General features: G+C 45.9%; 1 protein-coding gene across 1 annotated transcript; it reads right to left on the minus strand.

The window, feature by feature from the left end:
* Nucleotides 1–8,115: 8,115 nt before the first annotated feature.
* On the minus strand, nt 8,116–18,337 carry Cgas (cyclic GMP-AMP synthase). Its single transcript, XM_021173372.3, has 5 exons — nt 17,674–18,337; nt 13,630–13,849; nt 11,024–11,266; nt 9,875–9,977; nt 8,116–8,685 (listed from the first exon to the last, which is right to left on the minus strand). The coding sequence occupies exons 1-5, from the start codon at nt 18,289–18,291 to the stop codon at nt 8,343–8,345; spliced, it is 1,527 nt and encodes a 508-aa protein (XP_021029031.1). The 5' UTR covers nt 18,292–18,337; the 3' UTR covers nt 8,116–8,342.
* Nucleotides 18,338–19,695: the final 1,358 nt, after the last annotated feature.

The following is a 19,695-nucleotide window of genomic DNA, read 5'->3' on the forward strand; positions in this document are numbered from 1 at the left end:
TTTTATACTTTCTTTAATAAAACAGTAGTTTTTAACCTTGTTGAAATTTTTTATGGATATTAGTTAAGATTGTAGTGCTAAAAGGTTTTATCTATAATACTTTTTACTTTAAAAGAGAAATTTTGGGGCTGAGGTTTTCAAGACAGGGCATCATGTATCCTGCCTTTCCCTCCTTGAGTGCTGAGATACAGGCATGCATGCACCACCACTCACATTCCTGTCAATTCAAATGTCTTTCCCTTTTGGTGCACTTTGAACTGTAGCAGTTACACTCCCTTATGTAAGAGGAGTATATTCAAAGACCCCCAGAAGATGCCTAAAACTGGATAGTTCTGAACCAAATGTGTGTTGTTCCTATATGTACATGTCTGTGATAAAGTTACATGACTGGTGGTTAGTGTTGTTCGCTTGACAGAATCTGGAATCACTAGGAGGCAAGCCTCCAGTTACAACTGTGCCAGATTAATTAGATTGGTTAGTCTCTTGACCAGGTCTGTGAGGAATTAGTTGGGTTTATTGAGGTAAGAGACCAGCCTTACAGGAGGACAGCAGTATTCTGTGGGCTTGGGTCCTGGATTGCATGAAGAGGAATCTAGCTGAACGTGAACATTGATGCTCTGTCTCTTAACTGCAAATACAGCGTGACCAGCTGCTTCATATACCTGCAAGGAAGTCCTGCCATGATGAACTATACCCTTGCAACTATGAGGCAAAATAAACTCCAAATATTTTATCATAGCAACAGAAAAAGTAAATGAGAGGCACAGTCAAGATTTATGGTATGCAGTGTTGGTGCACATGTATATTCAGGTGCATGTGCCTGTGAAGGCTAAAGGAGGACATTGGGAATTATCCTCTATCACTCTCTTTTATTTATTCATTTATTTAATGTGCATTGGTGTTTTGCCTGTATATATGTCCGTGTGAGGATGTCAGGTCCCCTGGAACTGGAGTTACAGTTGTGAGCTGCCTATTGAACCCCGGTCCTCTGAAAGAGCAGCCAGTACTCTAAACTGCTGAGCCATCTTTCCAGCCCCCTACCTTGTTTTTTGAAATAGGGTGTCTCAGTAACCCTGAAGTTCATCATTTTGGCTAGACTGACTGCTCAGTAAGTTCCTGGGACACACCTGTCTCCACCTCCAACACAGGTTACAGTCAAGGCCAGCTTCTGTGTAAGTAGTGAGTATTTGAAGTTAGATCCTCTTGCTTTCATAGCCAGAAATCTTACCCCTGAACCACCCCCCTTAACCCTTTTTTATTTTTTGGTTTGGTTTTTGTTTTCAGGGTTTTTAAAATTTACTATAGTCTGCATGTGTATGTCATGCATGCATACCACTCCACACATGGTAGAAATACAGTCGGTTCTCTCCTTTCACATTTATGTGGGCTCTAGGGATTGAACTTGGGTCACCAGACTGACACAGCAAGCACCTTTATCTGCTGAGCCATCATCTTACACAGCCTCACAGCTGCTGGAGGTACCATGCCTATTTGGAGGATGGGTTGCAGTGGTGCAAGGATCAAAGCTGGGGCTTCCCATGTTCTAGACAGGTGCTTAATGAGCTGCATCACCAGCTTTATCATTTTTTTTAAAGATTTATTTATTTATTTATATGAGTACACTGTAACTGCCTTCAGACACACCAGAAGAGGTCATCAGATGGTTGTGAGCCACCATGAGGTTGCTGGGATTTGAACTCAGGACCTTTGGAAGAGCAGTCAGTGCTCTTAACCACTGAGCCATCTCTTCAGCTCCTCTTCATCATCTTAAATTCTGCTGGAAATACGACTGCAGATTCTCTGTAGACATAGCCTCTCCAGGAATGTGTTTCCCATCCAAACCTGTTCAAGCTGTAGTCATCCCTGCAGTAAATGGCTCAGAAAGACTTGTTTCAGGGCCCCCTTGCTGCAGTGTTCTTAGGGCCTGACTACTTAATGGGACACACATTTCCAATGAAATATGTTTTCTGTTGATGTTTCCCCACCAACAAATTTAAAACCTTTTCCGTCTTTTTTTTTTGTTTGGTTTTTTTGTTTTTGGTTTTTTGAGACAGGGTTTCTCTGTATAGCCCTGGCTGTCCTGGAACTCTCTTTGTAGACCAGGTTGGCCTCGAACTCAGAAATCCGCCTGCCTCTGCCTCCCAAGTGTTGGGATTAAAGTTGTGCGCCAACACACCCGGCAAAACCTCTTCCATTTTAACTGAGCACTTATGCACAGTTGAATCATTGTAGCAAAACTAGCACATTTTTCCCTTTCTTCATAATTCCACAGATCCCTTGTTACTGTAAAATGTTAGAAGTGTGTGGATATTAGTTTTCCTTATTGAAATCATTTCACTTAAATTATTTTTATGTGAATGGATGTTTAGCCTGCATATATATATATATATATATATATATATATATATATAATTTGTATATCCCATGTGTACAGGGTACATGGAAGCCAAAAGAGGGTCAGATCCCTTGAGACTGGATTTATACACCTAGGGCTGGAGTTACAGACCATTGTGGGTGCAAAGACTTGAACCAGAGTCCTCTGGACGATCAGCCAGTACTTTAGCCATCAAGCCACCTCTCCAGCCCCCATTTCACTTGTTTAAAAGCATTGCTACCTTTCTCTTTGGCAGACACAGGTCAGTAATGCTGGTACTATTGCATGTTGGAGCCATTACGAAGCAACACCAAGGCTTAACACAAGGACTGCAATGACTAACGTGCAATTGTGGGAGCTGGAGAGATGGTCAGTGCTTTGGAGCACTTGTTGCTCTTGCAGAGGACTCAGGTTCAATTCCCAGCACTGACATAGCAGCCCAACCACCTGTAATTCCAGTTCCAGGGAAATTGACACCCTCACGTGACCTTCATAGGCATGTATGCATACATACATTAAGGCAAAACACTAGTACACAAGGAATCTAAAAAAATTTTTTGTTTTTTTTGTTTTGTTTTGTTTTTTGAGACAGGGTTTCTCTGTGTATCCCTGGCTGTCCTGGAACTCACTCTGTAGACCAGGCTGGCCTCGAACTCAGAAATCCACCTGCCTCTGCCTCCCGAGTGCTGGGATTAAAGGCGTGCGCCACCACTGCCTGGCAGAATCTAAGAATTTTAAGGGCGCCATTCTGTAAGTTTAGGGTAGCATATTCAGCATGGATATGGTGGACAAAGGGATGATGCTTGCCCTAGTGAGGTGTGAGCAGGTCACTGTGGGTAGCATAGGATGGTACAAGACTCTAGCAAGCCACACAGAACAAAATGCAACTTGAAACATACTTTTTTTTTTTTTTTGAGTTTTCCACTTTATGTTTTTGGACCATGGTTGACTGTATCAGAAATCATGGAAAACAAAATTGCAGTTAAGTGGTCTTATTGTATACAACCATTAAAAGCTGAGTGTAGTGACAGTGACTTGTTTCTCTGAGAGTGACAACTGTACATTCCAGTCACTGGGTAGCTTCTATCATTTAGTCTTATAGAACATGCATCCAAGTACTGAGATGGTATGGGAACAATCGGAACTCCAATAACCTTCCTTTAAAAACAAAATGCTTTTTAAAGTGGCAAAGCGCTTGGCCAGCATCTGTGGGGTTCCAGGTTCATAGCAGAAAAAAGGGGGGAAAACCCCCAAACCCCGAACCATTACGTTGAAGATGAATTGACAAAACATTGGAGCTAGGAAGTTGGCTTCGTAGTCAGTATACTTGTTGGGAAAGGATTGCTCAATGATTAAGAACACTGGCTGGGAGTTGGGAGTGGGTGGGTGGGAGAGGGGGTATGGGAGAGGGGGGTTCCAGAGGGGACGGGAAATGGGATACCTTTTGAAATGTAAATACATAAAATATCCAAAAAAAAAAAAAAAAAGACACTGCCTGAACCGGAGTCTCGGTCATCCAGAGCTACTGCTGGTCCCGTGGCTCCCCGCCACCCCGACCCCCACCCCCGTCTCGGGCCGTGTCGCCCTCCCCACCCAATGGAGGCCCAATGTGAGTGAGTAGTCGACATATTTCCTGGCGGTGCCACTGCCCGGGGGGGGGGGGGTGCTGCCCAACGTGACCATCTATCTGTACCTAGGGGAGACAGTTCATTTCCTGCGGGTTCTGCGCTGCCGCTGCCCGGGCGACGTGAGTCTGGAGGTTGGGAGGGCATGGACTTGGCATTCCAAGGAGCCTGGATCGAGTTGGCGAGTTGGCGACTGCCCTGGCCGTCCTGGCCTCGGTCAGCGCCAGAGGAGGGCTGCCAGGGCACTGGCAACCAGGATGCTGAGCCTCTGGGGTGGGGTAGGGGGGAAGGTGTGTGGGGGGGGGTTGTTTCGAGGCTGCAGTCCCCTTCTTACTCACGGCCCCGGGCCTTGCTACCTCTTGGGGAGCAACCACGCTTCCTGACTCCGGAGGTCTTGAGGTCTCCTTGATTGCCGTGGTTCAGTGGTCCACGGCAAAGCTGCCCTTCACCGGAAACATCCACACTCACTTCTGCCTGCCGGGCGTCTGCCTAGTGTACCCCTGACTGCTTCTTGTGAATCCCCTGTTCAGACCTACTAGCGTTTCCCTCGAAACATAGCGTGTCCCCTACAAGCTGCTCAACAACCTCCAGCCCGTAGCTGTTTGGCTGGCTCAGCTCCTGACACTCGGGAACCCTAAGACCCTCTTAGGGCTCCCTGTTTCTAGGCTGCATTTCCCACTGTGGGCAGGGAAGCCCTGTCCTGGTTAAGGGATGAGGGCAGAGCTGTGAAACGGGCCATGTGGCTGAGGCTCAGCTGAGTGTGTCCCCTACGTTCTTGGGGGAGGGGCAGGGTGAAGAGGGCTGGCCTCCCCCCAGCAGGGCGAGGGCTGCAGGAGCTCCCTTGCTTCAATCCTTCACTTTGTTCCAAGTTTACAGAGTATTCTCATTCCCTCTCTCCTCTCCGCCTCTGAAATCCCTTTGCACCCACCTGCAGGGCTGAGATTAGAGGGTGGGAGTGGTGAAGGGGTCCACAACAGTGACAGTGACTCTCCTCTCTCAGGAGTTGGGGACATAGCTAGGTGGCCTCTGTCATGTTTTATGTTGGCAGCCTGAAGCGCTTTTAAGTTCTGTTTTCTTGTTTTGTTCTTGTCTGTTCCTGTAACTTATTTTCTGACTACATCTTCCGGCTGAAGTAAAACTATTAAAAGCTGTATGAGAAGAAGAAGAAGAACAACAACACTGGCTGTTCTTGCAGAGGACCCAAGTTCACCACTGAACATTTCAAATGGATAAAACTGTGGTGGGTATATCTCAATAAAGTGTCCCTTAAAGTCTGCTTCTAAAAGCAGACAGAACAATAAGGAAATAGTTATCCAAAATCTAAGCATGGGGCTGGTGAGATGGCTCAGAGGGTAAGAGCACCCGACTGTTCTTCCAAAGGTCCAGAGTTCAAATCCCAGCAACCACATGGTGGCTAACAACCATCCGTAACGAGATCTGGCGCCCTCTTCTGGAGTGTCTGAGGACAGCTACAGTGTACTTACATATAATAAATAAATCTTTAAAACAAAACAAAACAAAACAAAATCTAAGCATGAGTTGAACTCACAAGACCAATGCAAGCCCAGTGTGGCAGCACACAAACGTTGATGAGGCTGGGTCAAGAGGAGATGGAATTCAAGGCCTGTGATTTCTTTTTTTACTTTATTTAGATGCTGGGAACTGAATCCAGGGCTTTCTGTACCATTTCAGGGAGGAAGACACATTTGAAAATGTTAAATGGAGCTTAGATTTTTTCCCGGGGGGGGGGTTTAGGGGGGCGCAGGGGACACTGATGTCTGGCATTCTACTTGTTAATTGACCTCAGAACTCTCCTCATGTTGACACTCTTTCTCTGATGTTTAAACCCAGTAGATGTTAAGAACAAGGCACAAACTCTAAGACTGATACATTCAACTACATTAAAACATTTAAATCTTATTTATTGAGAGATACTTTAAAAAAGTGAAGACAACACACATGGCAGACATTATTTGTTACTCAGGGAACAGCTACAGAACACTGGAAAAGGCTCCTGCAACAACATATGCAACAAAGTACTCAAAAAGAGGCAATGAGCATCAGCTGCCCCTGGGGAAAGCTGCTTAGATGCAGACAGAGTATCCTCTGTCCCACACCCATCTCGCTGCACTAGGTACCATTGCTTTTGTAAAAACACGTATAGAATAAAAAAAAAAAGAAATTACATGCTCCTGCACACATGATAAAGTACCTGAGGGAGAGCTGACGGAGCACACAATCCTCCCTTCTACCTTAGGACAGAGGAGCAGGCAGTGCATTTCTTGTGTTTGAACAAATTCTAAATCAACCATTTCCAATACGATCTCTCACAACCTTCTGCGGATTCTACTAGGTGAGAAGTATACTCATTAAGCTCTTAATGAGTCTCACTGGGGAAAGTTTTTATTTGTTTTCCCTTTCTAATACGGCAAGGTCTTTGTTTTTATCTTTAGTATTTCATTTTTGTTATACTCTTTATGTGTGAGTGAATTATGAGAAACTGAGTATTAAATAATTATATCCATTTTAGTCTGAATTTTTTTTTTTCTTTTCGAGACAGGGTTTCTCTGTGTAGCTTTGGCTATCCTGGAACTCATTTTGTAGACCAGGGTGGCCTCGAATTCAGAAATCCTCCTGCCTCTGCCTCCCAAGTGCTGGGATTAAAGGCGTGCCACCCAGCTTTTTTTTTTTTTTTTTGAATTATTTTAATCACATTTTGGGGGTTCTTATTTTGTACTCATAGAGAACATCAGCCATTTCATAGACACACTAGCCATATGGGGTGTGTGTCAAGGAGTTGGGGGGGGGGGCAGATTTCATGAAAGCGTCAAGAAGCACAACATACCAAAAAAATCCTCTGTAAGTTCTGACAATCCTAAAGAGGAAAAAAAGAAAAAGAAAATGTACCTTTTTGAGTCAGGACAGGTGAGCAGACCCAGGCCAAACTCATAGGGATTCACAGTGACTCCTAGGGACTGCTGTCGGCTCTTGGTGGTTGTTTTTTAGACAAGATTGTATTTTATAGCCCAGGCTGGCCTTGCATTCATGGCAACCATCACATCTCAGCTTCTCAAGTGCCAGGATTATAAGGAAGTGCCAGCACACTTATCATATTATGGGGTCAGATTATAGTTTCATTTTCTTTTTGTGCTCTTAAAAAATAGTGTCAGTGTGTGTGTCAGTGTGTGTGTGTGTGTGTGTGTGTGTGTGTGTGTGTGTGTGTGTGTGTCGTGGTCAAACTAGACTCCCTGGAACCGGAGTTACAGTTGTGCCTACCACTGGATGCTGGGAACCAACCCAGGCCCTCTGGAAGAGCAATAAGTGCTGCTAATGATTGAATCGCCTCTTTGTACTTTGTTTTAAGCAGGTTTCGTGTACCCCAGGCTATCCCTGAACTAAAAATATAGCCAAGGATCACACTGGACTATTTTCTGCCTCCACTTCTGTGGTGGTTTGAATACCCTCCACCCAGGATGTGGCACTATGAGGACTCGTGGCTTTATCGGAGTAGGTGTAACACTGTTGGGAGGAAGTGTGTCACCGCCGTAGAGGTGGGCTTGTAAGACTCTCCTCCTGGCCATGTGGGTGACAGTTTGCTCCCGGCTTCCTTTGGATGAAGATGTAGACCTATCAGCTACTTCTGCAGTGCTATGCCCTCCTGGATGCTGCCATGCTTCCTGCTATGATGACAAAAGACTAAATCTCCGAACCTATAAACCAGCCCCAATGAAATGCTGGCCCTTATAAAAGTTGCCTTGGTCATGGTGTCTGTTCATAGCAGTAAAACCCAAACAAAGAAAACTACAGGCAAGTGAGTTAAGTCACTTTAACCCAATTTGATTTCAGAAGGCAATGTCAGACTGGGAAGATGGCTCAGTCACTATAGTACTTGCTTTGCAAGCGTGAGGACTTGAGTTGAGACCGCTAGCAACAATGTAAAAGCTGTATAGGTGATGCCCATCTGTCATCCCAGGGTTGGGGCAGCAGAGGTAGCTGAATCCCAGGAGTTCACTGGCTAATCAGCCCGGACACCTCCTTGAGCTCCAGATTCAGAGACAGACCCTCTCTCAAAAAAGTGAAGTGTGCCACGTAATGGTGGCATAGGCCTTTAATCCCTGCATTCCAATGGCAGAAGCAGGCAGACCTCTTTGTTCAAGACCAGCCTGGTCTACAGAGGGAGTTACAAGACAGCCAGGACTACACAGAGAAACCATGTCTTGAAATCACCACTCTTCCCACCACCCCCAAAAGTGAAGCATGACTGAAGAAGACATCTGGCATCAATCCACCTCTGACCTAAAAACCCACAAAAACACATTATAACATATAACACAAATACAGTTTCAAAGCTTGTCAAAAATTGGAAACCCATTATTTCTTTCATATTCAATTTTCTTCGACAGAAATTCTTTACTTTTTGGGTCAATTAGTTCTTGAGAGAATAGATTGAACTTTGGAATAAAATAATGTTCCAGTTTCTCTGTCCTGAGGCACTCAAGAAAGAATGCTAAAAACTTATCAAAGCAGGAGTTTAGGTTCCTGGGGTCCCACTGACTGTCCTGCGGGTCCTGGGTCCACATGTGAAAGATGGCAGTTTTCACATGGTAGGAACAGAATGCATCCAGCTCTCGAAACTCTTTTTTCAACTGTTCCAAAAGGTATTTCATTAATTTTAAACATTCTTTCCTGTTAAATAAGAAAGAAGATACTCATTTTTACTTACAACTGTCTCTTTTGAGACAGGGTCTCTCTATGTAACCCTGGCTTTCCTGGGACACAAGAGATCCACCTGTCCCTGTTTCCCAAGAACAAGTGCTGGAATTAAAGATGTGCGCCACCTTGTCTGTCTCTTTTTCTTTTTTAAACATACTTTCTTCTTTACTTCCAATTTTTTAAGGCAGTGTCTCATTAGCTCAGGTTGGCCATAAACTCATCATGTAGCAGGGACTGGCCTTTCGCTCCTAACTCTGCTCTACCTCTCAAGTGCTAGGAATAAAGTGTATACTACCATACTTGGATCAGTGTCACTTCCTTTTTTTTTAAAGATTTTTATTATTATTATTATATGTAAGTACACTGTAGCTGTCTTCAGACACCCCAGAAGAGGGCATCAGATCTCATTATGGATAGCTGTGAACTACCATGTGGTTGCTAGGATTTGAACTCAGGATCTTCGGAAGAACAGTCAGTGCTCTTAACCACTGAGCCATCTCTCCAGGCCCCCATTGTCACTTCTTTTTTTTTTTTTTTTTTTTTGGTTTTTCGAGACAGGGTTTCTCTGTGTAGTCGTGGCTGTCCTGGGACTCACTCTGTAGCCCAGACTGGCCTCGAACTCAGAAATCCGCCTGCCTCTGCCTCCCAAGTGCTGGGATTAAAGGCGTGCGCCACCACGCCCGGCCTCCATTGTCACTTCTTAATGGTGTACATTCTAGCAAGAAAAATGACCCAGTGTATTTCAAGTGTGGCCAGTCAGTTCCTAATAGCACACTGCTATTCATCCCATAGCAGTCACCACTATCCGGTAAGAGTCATTCTTTGGTCTCTTCGCCTTTTATGACAATACTCAATCAGCCAGGTGTAGTGCGCATGCCTCTAGTCCCATCACTTGGGAGGCTGAGGCTGGAAGATCACAATGAGTTCAAGGTTGATACTGGCTACAGAGTTCAAGACCAGCCTGGACTATAGAGGGAGATCCCAGGAATATATATTCCTCCTCTGCCTTCTCCCCTTCCTCCCTCTTGATCTCTACCCAAAATCATCCACCCCCAAAACACCCTTCTCCCATCCCAGCCCAGGAATAATCATCCCCACACCGAGCTATAGTGCCAAGGAAGCATTAAATGGTATCTGGGTAGCTGGCCATTAAGGACATTACCTGCAGCATTTTACTCCGGAAGATTCACAGCATGTTTTCTCTATCCCGTGATTATTCAAAATGTACTTTTCAGTGTGAGAGAAAGAGAGGCGCCAGGTCTCTCCTTAATTTCAGAAAGAAAAACAGAAAGTTGTCTCACTAAATGCAGCCACATGTAAACAACACGATATATAAGTCTAGATCCTAGACTAAAATATCCTGAAGAAGTTTAAGAAAAAGACAGACCACTGGGCAGTGGTGGCGCACGCCTTTAATCCCAGCACTTGGGAGGCAGAGGTAGGCGGATTTCTGAGTTTGAAGCCAGTCTTGTCTACAAAGTGAGTTCCAGGACAGCCAGGGCTATACAGAGAAACCTTGTCTCGAAAAACCAAAAAAAAAAAAAAAGAAAGAAAGAAAAAAGAAAAAGACAGACCAAAAGCAATGAACGAATAGACAAAGTAATTACTAAAGTAAATATCAGACAGCAACAGTAGGCTTAAATGGGGAAAGACAGAGATCAGAACTTAATATTCTTAGCGAAGATCAGACATAATTTCAAATATATAATATTAGGGATATTGTGTCACATTATTTTTGTTATCTTTGCTTCCCCAATGGTTAAACCGCTCCACAATCTTTCAAGTGGCTTTGCTGTGCACAGATGAGCGACTACACAAGAGGCTTTAAAACAAGCACAAGATCACACAGCTGGTCCAGGGGAAGCCCGGAACTCAGAACCACAGTGGACTGGGTCCAAGGCTTCAGAACCACAATGGACTGGGTCCAAGGCAGCACTGTCTTCACTTACAAAGAAGCAAACGTTAGATGCAGAGACTTGTAGACATATGAAAGTGGAGTCATTATTGTTGCCATGGCTTGGGAGTTATTCTGAGACAGGGTCTCATGTCACCCAGCTTGGCCTGAAACTCACTATGGAGCAGAGATGACCTGAAACCCCCGTTCCTTCTGCCTCTGCCTGCGCCCTTCTCAAGTGAGACTACCACACATTTCTCAGTCTGAGCTAGCCACACTCACGTTGTAGTCTGTTTAGCCTGATGGCTCTCAAAATGCCAGCACCTCACAGGACTGCTCATCTTTTACTGTCTTTGCACACACATGACACTACTGAGCCATTTCCACCCTTCCCGTTAACCTTTACATTTAACAAACCTTGAAAACTATTTCCATCTTTTGCATTCTTGGGTACGAGATAAAACGGCTCTCGTCTTAGATTGGTCCTCACTTTTGTGCCCAGCCAGCCTTGAATAGGTAGTCCTTCTTTGGTACTAATAGGCCAGCTGCCTTTCGACTCCAAAGCCAGAATTATATCCACAGAGATTTCTTCAGGGTTCCTGATAAGAAGTGTTACAGCGGGGCTTCCTGGTTTTTCCTTCTCCACACTGACATCTATATCTGTTTACACACAGTGAAGCAAAGAAAGGGTTGATCCATTTTCTCTGGAAATACGAGAAAGTAACAGAACCATAATTTAAAATCTATACCCTAAGCCCTAATTAACATTAGCTGCAATATAGAACTACACCCCAGGAAACAGTGTTTTACCATGTAACTAAGTTACTATCTGGAGAGCTGTCAAGAGTCTATCTAGAATCTGTGGAAGCACTCCTAAAGACTTTGGGTTTGGGAGGGTGTAGCTGGTCTTTGCTACTTTGTGGGTTCTCCTTTTTCCCATCTTTTATTCCCACATTTCACCCCATATCACTAGGTAGGAGAGAAAGAAGGAGAGAAAGAAGGAGAGGAGAGGGGAGAGGAGAGGGGAAGGGGAGGGGAGGAGAGGAAAGGAGAGGAGAGGAGAGGAGAGGAGAGGAGAGGAGAGGAGAGGAGAGGAGAGGAGAGGAGAGGAGAGGAGAGGAGAGAGGAGAGGAGAGGAGAGGGAAAGGGGAGGAGAGGAGAGGAGAGGAGAGGAGAGGAGAGGAGAGGAGAGGGGAGGAGAGGGGAGGAGAGGACAGGAGAGGGGAGGAGAGGACAGGAGAGGAGAGGAGAGGAGAGGAGAGGGAAAGGGGAGGAGAGGAGAGGAGAGGAGAGGAGAGGAGAGGAGAGGAGAGGGGAGGAGAGGAGAGGAGAGGAGAGGAGAGGAGAGGAGAGGAGAGGGAAAGGGGAGGAGAGGAGAGGAGAGGAGAGGAGAGGAGAGGAGAGGAGAGGAGAGGGAAAGGGGAGGAGAGGAGAGGAGAGGAGAGGAGAGGAGAGGAGAGGAGAGGAGAGGAGAGGAGAGGAGAGGAGAGGAGAGGAGAGGAGAGGAGAGGAGAGGAGAGGAGAGGAGAGGAGAGGAGAGGAGAGGAGAGGAGAGGAGAGGAGAGGAGAGGAGAGGAGAGGAGAGGAGAGGAGAGGAGAGGAGAGGGAAAGGGGAGGAGAGGAGAGGAGAGGAGAGGAGAGGAGAGGAGAGGAGAGGAGAGGAGAGGAGAGGAGAGGAGAGGAGAGGAGAGGAGAGGAGAGGAGAGGAGAGGGAAAGGGGAGGAGAGGAGAGGAGAGGAGAGGAGAGGAGAGGAGAGGAGAGGAGAGGAGAGGAGAGGAGAGGAGAGGAGAGGAGAGGAGAGGAGAGGAGAGGAGAGGAGAGGGAAAGGGGAGGAGAGGAGAGGGGAAGGGAGGGGAGGGGAGAAAAGGAGAGGAGAGGGAGATCCCTAAATCTAATTTCGTTTTGTTTCTTCTTTGAACACAACTACTAACAAACCACAACCAGCCCCACCTTGAACAACCACTCCCATGGGACTCTGGCATTTTTATACCCTCTGAAAAGCTCCCAGAATTCCCAACATCACATAATCGCAGAAACTAACTGTAGCTAGCAAAACCATGCCTCTGCTAGAGCACGAGGCAAATCAGAGTAGGTTGCTTCGGACTGTCCTAAGCAGCCCCGTATCCCCAATACCTGGGACAAAAACAAAAACACATTCTTATTTCTGTATTTTTTTTGTTAAGAACCCAAAATTCAAAAATTGTCACTACAGGAGTAATTACATTTTCACTTAGAATTTTAAATGGTACTTTGGAGAAAAGCCAGCCAAAGTTGCCGCATAGTGGCCGGGATGAGAGTAGCTACAGTCCAGCACAGAGGCAGTGAGTATCGAGAAACAGTGCAAGTAAGAGCAATTACAGAGGTTCAAATAGGGTCTCAGGGGTAGTGCTTGCTCAATATTGCACAAGATCGTGAGTTCAACCCCTAGTATCACCCCCAATACATTTACAGGTCCAACGTGGGCAACATAATATCTCTAAGTAAACAGCCACACGAATAGTCTCAAGTCAATAGAACTGGGAAGGGCACTGAGCCTCCTCACCAAGGAGGGCAAGCAGATGCTTTAGATCCGACCCCACCAGGTCCATCCTATAAAATGGTTAATGTTGAGGAAAGACTGGACCGAAATGAAGTTCAGCATGGGTGCCGCTGTACCATTTCATTCAGGAGGCAGACAGGCAGATTTCTGTTACGTTCAAGGCTAGTCGACACAGTAACCAGTACATAGGTCAGCCATGGTTCCATAGTGAGATCCAGTTTCAAAAGACGGATGGATGGGCAGACAGACAGATAGCAGGAGCTGTAGATGCCCAAGTGGAGACAGCCCCAGGATAATTCGTGCGGTCAGTTCAGGAAGCTTTGGGAGGTGGCAGTAGACTGCTCCAAGGAAAGACTTCTGGGAGCACCCACAGAAAGGGGAGAGAGAAGTTGGGGAGAGCCATGGAGAGATATGGGGGGATGGGGTCAGAGGAAATCAGCAGAGCAGCACCAGATCTGCAAGACTCAAACCCCCACATCTCACCTTTGATTTCTTTAACTTCTTCTTTAATGATTTTCCTAAACTTTGACAGCATCTTGGTAGCTGATAATACTTCCCCTTCTAAGAAATGACTCAGCGGATTTCCTCGTGGAATTCTTTTGAATTTCACAAGATAGAAAGCACCTGTTTCATAATATTCTTGTAGCTCAATTCTGGGGACTTCCAGTTTAAACATAACATCAAATTCATTAGGAGCAGAAATCTAAGGAATAGATAGCAAAAAATCATTGAAACAGTTCTAAATAACCGCTTTCGCGCCCTCCCCCCTGAAATGTTCACTTGACACTCCACAGTGAAAACCAGGATTCCCAGTATGAATTCCTTTTCAGAACAGGACCAGAACACCTGAGGACAGGAAGTTCCTGGTACTATGTACCGCATTACTGGTTGTAGCTTGTAGAGGCCCTCAATTTTTCTTGTTTTAAACCAAGCAATCACATACATTTTATTTGTTTTAAGACCGGGTCTTGCTTTGTAGACCAGGCTGGCCTGAAATGCACCACATAGCCCAGGCTGGGCTTAAACTCAAAGTTGGTTCCCAGCACCCTATCAGGCAGCTCACAGCCACCTGTAACTAAAGTGCCAGGTGACACAACATCCTCTTCTGGCCTGCACGGGTTCCTGTACATAGGGTGCCTATAAACTCACACATACACATAAATAACATATAAGTAAATATTTTTTAAATAAACTAAAAGTTTTCCACAAAAAGAACTCTAGTCTTAGACTGCTTCTTTGGTATACTGTTCCAACACAGGGGGAAATATATATATATGTAATTTATACATAATTTACATATCAAAATCCCAGGAATAGGGGTTAATTCCCTAATTCTAGAGATAAAAACAGGTAGAGCTCTCTAAGTCAAGGGCAGCAGCTTGGTCTATTTAGTGAATTTCTTTCACCTGTGGCTTCATAGTGAGACTCTATCTCAAAAAAAAAAAAAAGTCACCAAAAAACATTTTCTTTAATAAAATTAAAAACCTTGTGATGTTACCTTTTGTATCACAAAATACACATGCCTGCCACAGTGGTCACAGAAATGGGTTTTGAGGCTGGCATGGGAACACTCACCTGTAATCTGAGCCCTTGGAAGACTGAAGTAAGAGAATCACAAGTTTGAGAAGCTGGCCTGGGCTACACAGTAAAATCCTGTCTAAAAATGAAACAACAATAAAAATCCTTTTTCGAGTTTTCAACAATCACCGTAGCAATCACAATAAATACTTTTCCTATATTAAATAACACAGAGAGCTCAGTTGGTAGACTATTTTGCTTAGCATGAATGAAGTCCTGGGTTCAATGCTGAGAACCTGTATAAACTGGTTAGGATGATGGTATGATACCAGCTCTAGAGAGGTAAAGTCGGGAGGGCCATCCTTGGCTACACAGTGAGTTAGAGGCCAGCCTGGGATACTTGAGATGCTGTCATAAAATAAAATAAAATAGCAGAGTAGAATAAAGTAAATAAAAATACCACACAGCATTCATTAGTTTGAGCTGTGCTTTTTTTTCTTTTTTCTTTTTTCTTTTGGTTTTTAGAGATAGGGTTTCTCTGTGTAGCCCTGGCTGTCCTGGAACTCACTTTGTAGTCCAGGCTGGCCTCGAACTCAGAAATCCGCCTGCCTCTGCCTCCCAAGTGCTGGGATTAAAGGCGTGCGCCACCACGCCCGGCTGAGCTGTGCTTTTAAACACTACTCATTTATCTTATTTATGTGAGTGTTTTGCCATGGATGTGCCTGGTGCCTGTGTAAACCTGAAGGAAGTGTTGGATCCCTGGAACTGGAGTCACAGATCGTTTTGAACTCCCATGCGGTTGCTGGGAACGGAACCCTGGTCCTCTGGAAGAGCAGCCAGTATCCTTAACTTCTGAGCTCTCTCTCCTCTCTCCATTTGGTTTTTACTCCATCTGTACCTCATTTGCATCCCCTTGCTAGCACATTTAAAGAGTTGGGTTTAGTTTATTGTTTTTCTTTTTAGTTTATTGGTTTTGTGTCTAGTAGACTTGCTAGCTCACTGGCCGTTTTAATAGCTTATACGTAATTATGTCATCTGTGCATAATAGTTTTTTGCCCCTTTGCCGATCTTACTCATTCGGTTTCTTTTGCTTGATGTGCTGCAGTGGGTATGTGCACTAGTTATTATAACACATTCACGTTGCACGTTGTTATGGCTCATTCTTTTATTTGGTTTGGTTTGAAACAGCGTCTTGATAGAGCTATAGCTGTCTTGGGACTCTCTCTATGTAGACCACACTAGCCTCAAACTCACAAAGATTCACCTGCCTCTGCCTCCCCGCTGGGATGGGTTACCACATCATTTGAATGAAACCACTACATTTTCCTTTATTTCTTACAATTCTCACTAGTGTTGCACAGGATTAGCCTCTGGGACACACTGCCACCTACTGAGATTCAGACCCAGGACAATCAGCTGAGGTGCATATTTAACACGCCAAAGTGGCCCTGGCCACCAGGTTCTCCCAGCATCCTTCATTCGCTACCCGACAGGCAAACCGTGTAACATAATAGTCACCCACTTGGTATTAACTTTGGAGACCTTACATTGTTTACACTTGCTAGAACTTAGTTTTTGTCTTCTGAAAATTTTGGCTATGCTCTATGTCTTCACTCTTAAAAAGGTATTTCATTTTAATATTACAGGTACAGTTCAGAAGAGGTTAAAAAAACAAACAAAAAATAAAACCAGACAGTGACTGTTTAACTCAGATACGATTAGTCTGCATTAGCATCCCAAATCCAGAACAGCTCCGAAAGTGGCTAGCCCCAGATAGTCCCACAACCTATACAGCAAGTTAAACAGCCTGCTCTTCTCAGACTTGGTCAACATTCCAGTTTTGAACCCTTTCCCTGATAATGGCACCCCAATGTCAGCAAAGTAGTCATAGACAATTGCGAGGCCCTTTATTCATTTATTATCAACAAAAGGCTGAGGTGTCTGGATTCAGATCCAGGTGCATATTTAACCAAAGCCGACCTGGCCTCCAGGTTCTCCCAGGTCCCTCAGTCCCTACCTGTTACAGAGCGTGGCTAGCCTCTGCCCTGAACCTTTCAGCCAAGGGGCTGGGCTTCCCCTACTCCAGAAGCAGCTCTTCTCTATATAATGTGGACATTTTGTACTCTCTCTCTCTCTCTCTCTCTCTCTCTCTCTCTCTCTCTCTCTCTTCCTTCCTTCCTTCCTTCCCTTCCTTCTCCCTCTCCCTTTCTCCCCTCCTTCTCTCTTCTCTCTCTTCCTCCTTCTCTCCCCAACTCTGCCTCTTTGTACGTTCTCTCTCCCTGCGTGGGCACACTCTTTCTCTCTCTCTTCCCTCTTTCCTCTGTCTCCCTCCCCACGGTGACTACCCTGGCCTTTTTCTTAGGACCAGTGAACCTGCCCAAGAGCAGCTTTCTAATAAACCTGCCTTAATATACTTTAATTTGGCCTGAATTGGCTCATTTCACTAGCAGAGAATAGCTATCACCACCATCTTCAGGAACTCAGCCGGACCTACTCTCCAAAGAGCTTTAAAGGTAGGCTTGTAGATTGACGTTTGTTCGTTTGCTCAAAGGGGGTGCGACAATGTCAACGGACCCTCACTCGAGTACCCAGCCACCTCTCCCAATTAGTTGTATACAATTCTGCCCTAATTGCAGGCGGTCCCAAAGTCTCAGGGATGGACTAGATTCAATCTAGAGGCTATAGTTGGAGAAGGATTAATAAAGATGACTCACCTGCCGCTACTTTAAGGTCACCTGTCCCATCCCTCCAAAGCGAAGTGTGTTAAGAGAAACTAACTAGCTATCAATATTGCTTGCTGTGAGTTAACTGGATGAATAGAAGAAGAAGAAGAAGAAGAAGAAGAAGAAGAAGAAGAAGAAGAAGAAGAAGAAGAAGAAGAAGGCGACGACGACGACGACTGGAGGGTTCTAAGGGGGGGGGGGGGCCTAAGAGTGTGGGAACCCCAAACAGCTGAGGAGGCAGGTGAGGAGTGGGGCCGGAGCCCCTCCAGCAGATCTTGACGCTCACCTTCACATGTTCATAGTAGCTGCCCGTGTTCAGCTGCTCCACACCTTTGAACTCCGATTCCCGTTTCTGCATTCTGCGCAGCAGGCGTTCCACGACTTTATTCACCGTCTCGGCCGCCTCCGAGATAGCTTTGCGTTTCAATCTCAATTTGTCCAGCACCTTCTTTAGCTTGTCCGGTTCCTTCCTGGACCCTCGCGGCGCTCTGGGCTGCCCGGCGGAGCGCGCGCCCCTTCTGTGGCTAGGTCCCCTTACGACTTTCGGCGCCTCGGGATCCGCGGGCGGCTGGGGCTCCCGCACGGCGGGCAGCTCCGGATCGAGGATGGCTTGCCGCTGGGGCACCCGGACGGCAGGCCGCGCGGTGGCTCCTGCCGCGTCCATGGCCGAGGGCTGTGCATCGTCAACTGTGAGCTCAGTTGCCCTTCCTGGACGCGCTCGGGGCGCTGGGGCACGTGGCTTCTCTGTGGTGTCCCCGTCACGCTCCGCCCGTCGCGATCGAGCCCCCCTTTGCGGGCCGCAGCTTTCCGCGTGGGCCCGGGTCCGGCTGGGCTGCGTCGGGGCGCGCTTCGCGGACGACTTCTTAGCGCGCGGCGCCGTCGTCCTTCTACGCGGATCTTCCATATCTGCCGCGCTTCGGTCCCGGAAAGAATAAATCGACTTCGAAGAAAGGCCGCGGAAAGGGGAACTCTCTCTCAGTGGCCGCTGGAAATGAAACTTAAATATATGGCGGGAACGTAGCCGGTCAGTCTCCGCCGCGAGCAGGCGCAGGAGCACGCGTGAAGTCAGCGCCAGGAAGAGGCGGTCCAAGAGATGCGAACTTTTTCACCAGTGGGGACCAGCAGAGCCACTAGCTGGGGAACCACCCACTGAGGCACTGGCCGGGAAACCTCTCCTTTACCGCACAGACGCGGAAATCACTGACAGCTCAGATGGCTAGATTTGCCGCCTACCACCAAGAGGGGTTTCAGGACACTACTGTCTCTCGTACATTTGTAGTTGATAAAAACTTTTTTATGTAAACTTTTTTGTTGTTTTTTGTTTTTTCTTTTTTTTTTTTTTGTTTTGTTTTGGTTTTTTTTGTTTTTTGTTTTTTTTTTTTTTTTCGAGACAGGGTTTCTCTGTGTAGCCCTGGCTGTCCTGGCACTCACTCTGTAAACCAGGCTGGCCTCGAACTCAGAAATCCACCTGCCTCTGCCTCCCAAGTTCTGGGATTAAAGGCGTGCGTCACCTCGCCCGGTTTATGTAAACTTTAAATCAGAATTTACTGTTCTTGTTAATGAGAAATAGAAACTCACTGAACCTTTTCAAGTTAGATTAACTGCTTGGAATTAGTATTTCAACTTATCTTTCTAAAAAGCACACAGACTCAGTTTTTTTTTTTTTTTTTGGTTTTGGTTTTTCGAGACAGGGTTTCTCTGTATAGCCCTGGCTGTCCTGAACTCACTCTGTAGACCAGGCTGGCCTCGAACTCAGAAATCCGCCTGCCTCTGCCTCCCGAGTGCTGGGATTAAAGGCGTGCGCCACCACACCCGGCTTGCACACAGACTCTTAAAGAACATATTCAAAGTGCCTGTGCGGGTTTCATGAGCAGCACGGTGTAAGCCATCCTCCTGATTTGGCTGCTGAGATTCCGTAGTCCTTCAATGCAGACTTTCAGAAAGCGATTTCTAAAGTCGGTCTCGTCAACAGTGGCTGCTTCTTTTAAAGTTGTTCTTGGCGGAACTCATTTTGCCTTCCACTGCGCTCGGCTGACAAAACCAAAACCCTGTCTTCTGATGATTTACACGGCTCAGAACACCACTTAGTTTTCAGCTAACATCAGAATGTTATAATAATAACATTATTATATTCCACTCCTTATTACGCAATCCTGTGTGTCCCTTAAAATAAAGCTCAAAATTTGCTGCTCTGTGTAACTTTTGGGAAAATGTGTGTGTGTGTGCGCCTGTGTATGTACCATATATTATGAGATACAGGTAGCCTGGATAAAAAGACACTGATCAGTGTGCTGCCATCCTATTGACC

Source organism: Mus caroli, unplaced genomic scaffold (genome assembly GCF_978045245.1).
Source record: "Mus caroli unplaced genomic scaffold, Mus_caroli_1 scaffold_11, whole genome shotgun sequence".
Taxonomy (NCBI): Eukaryota; Metazoa; Chordata; class Mammalia; order Rodentia; family Muridae; genus Mus; species Mus caroli.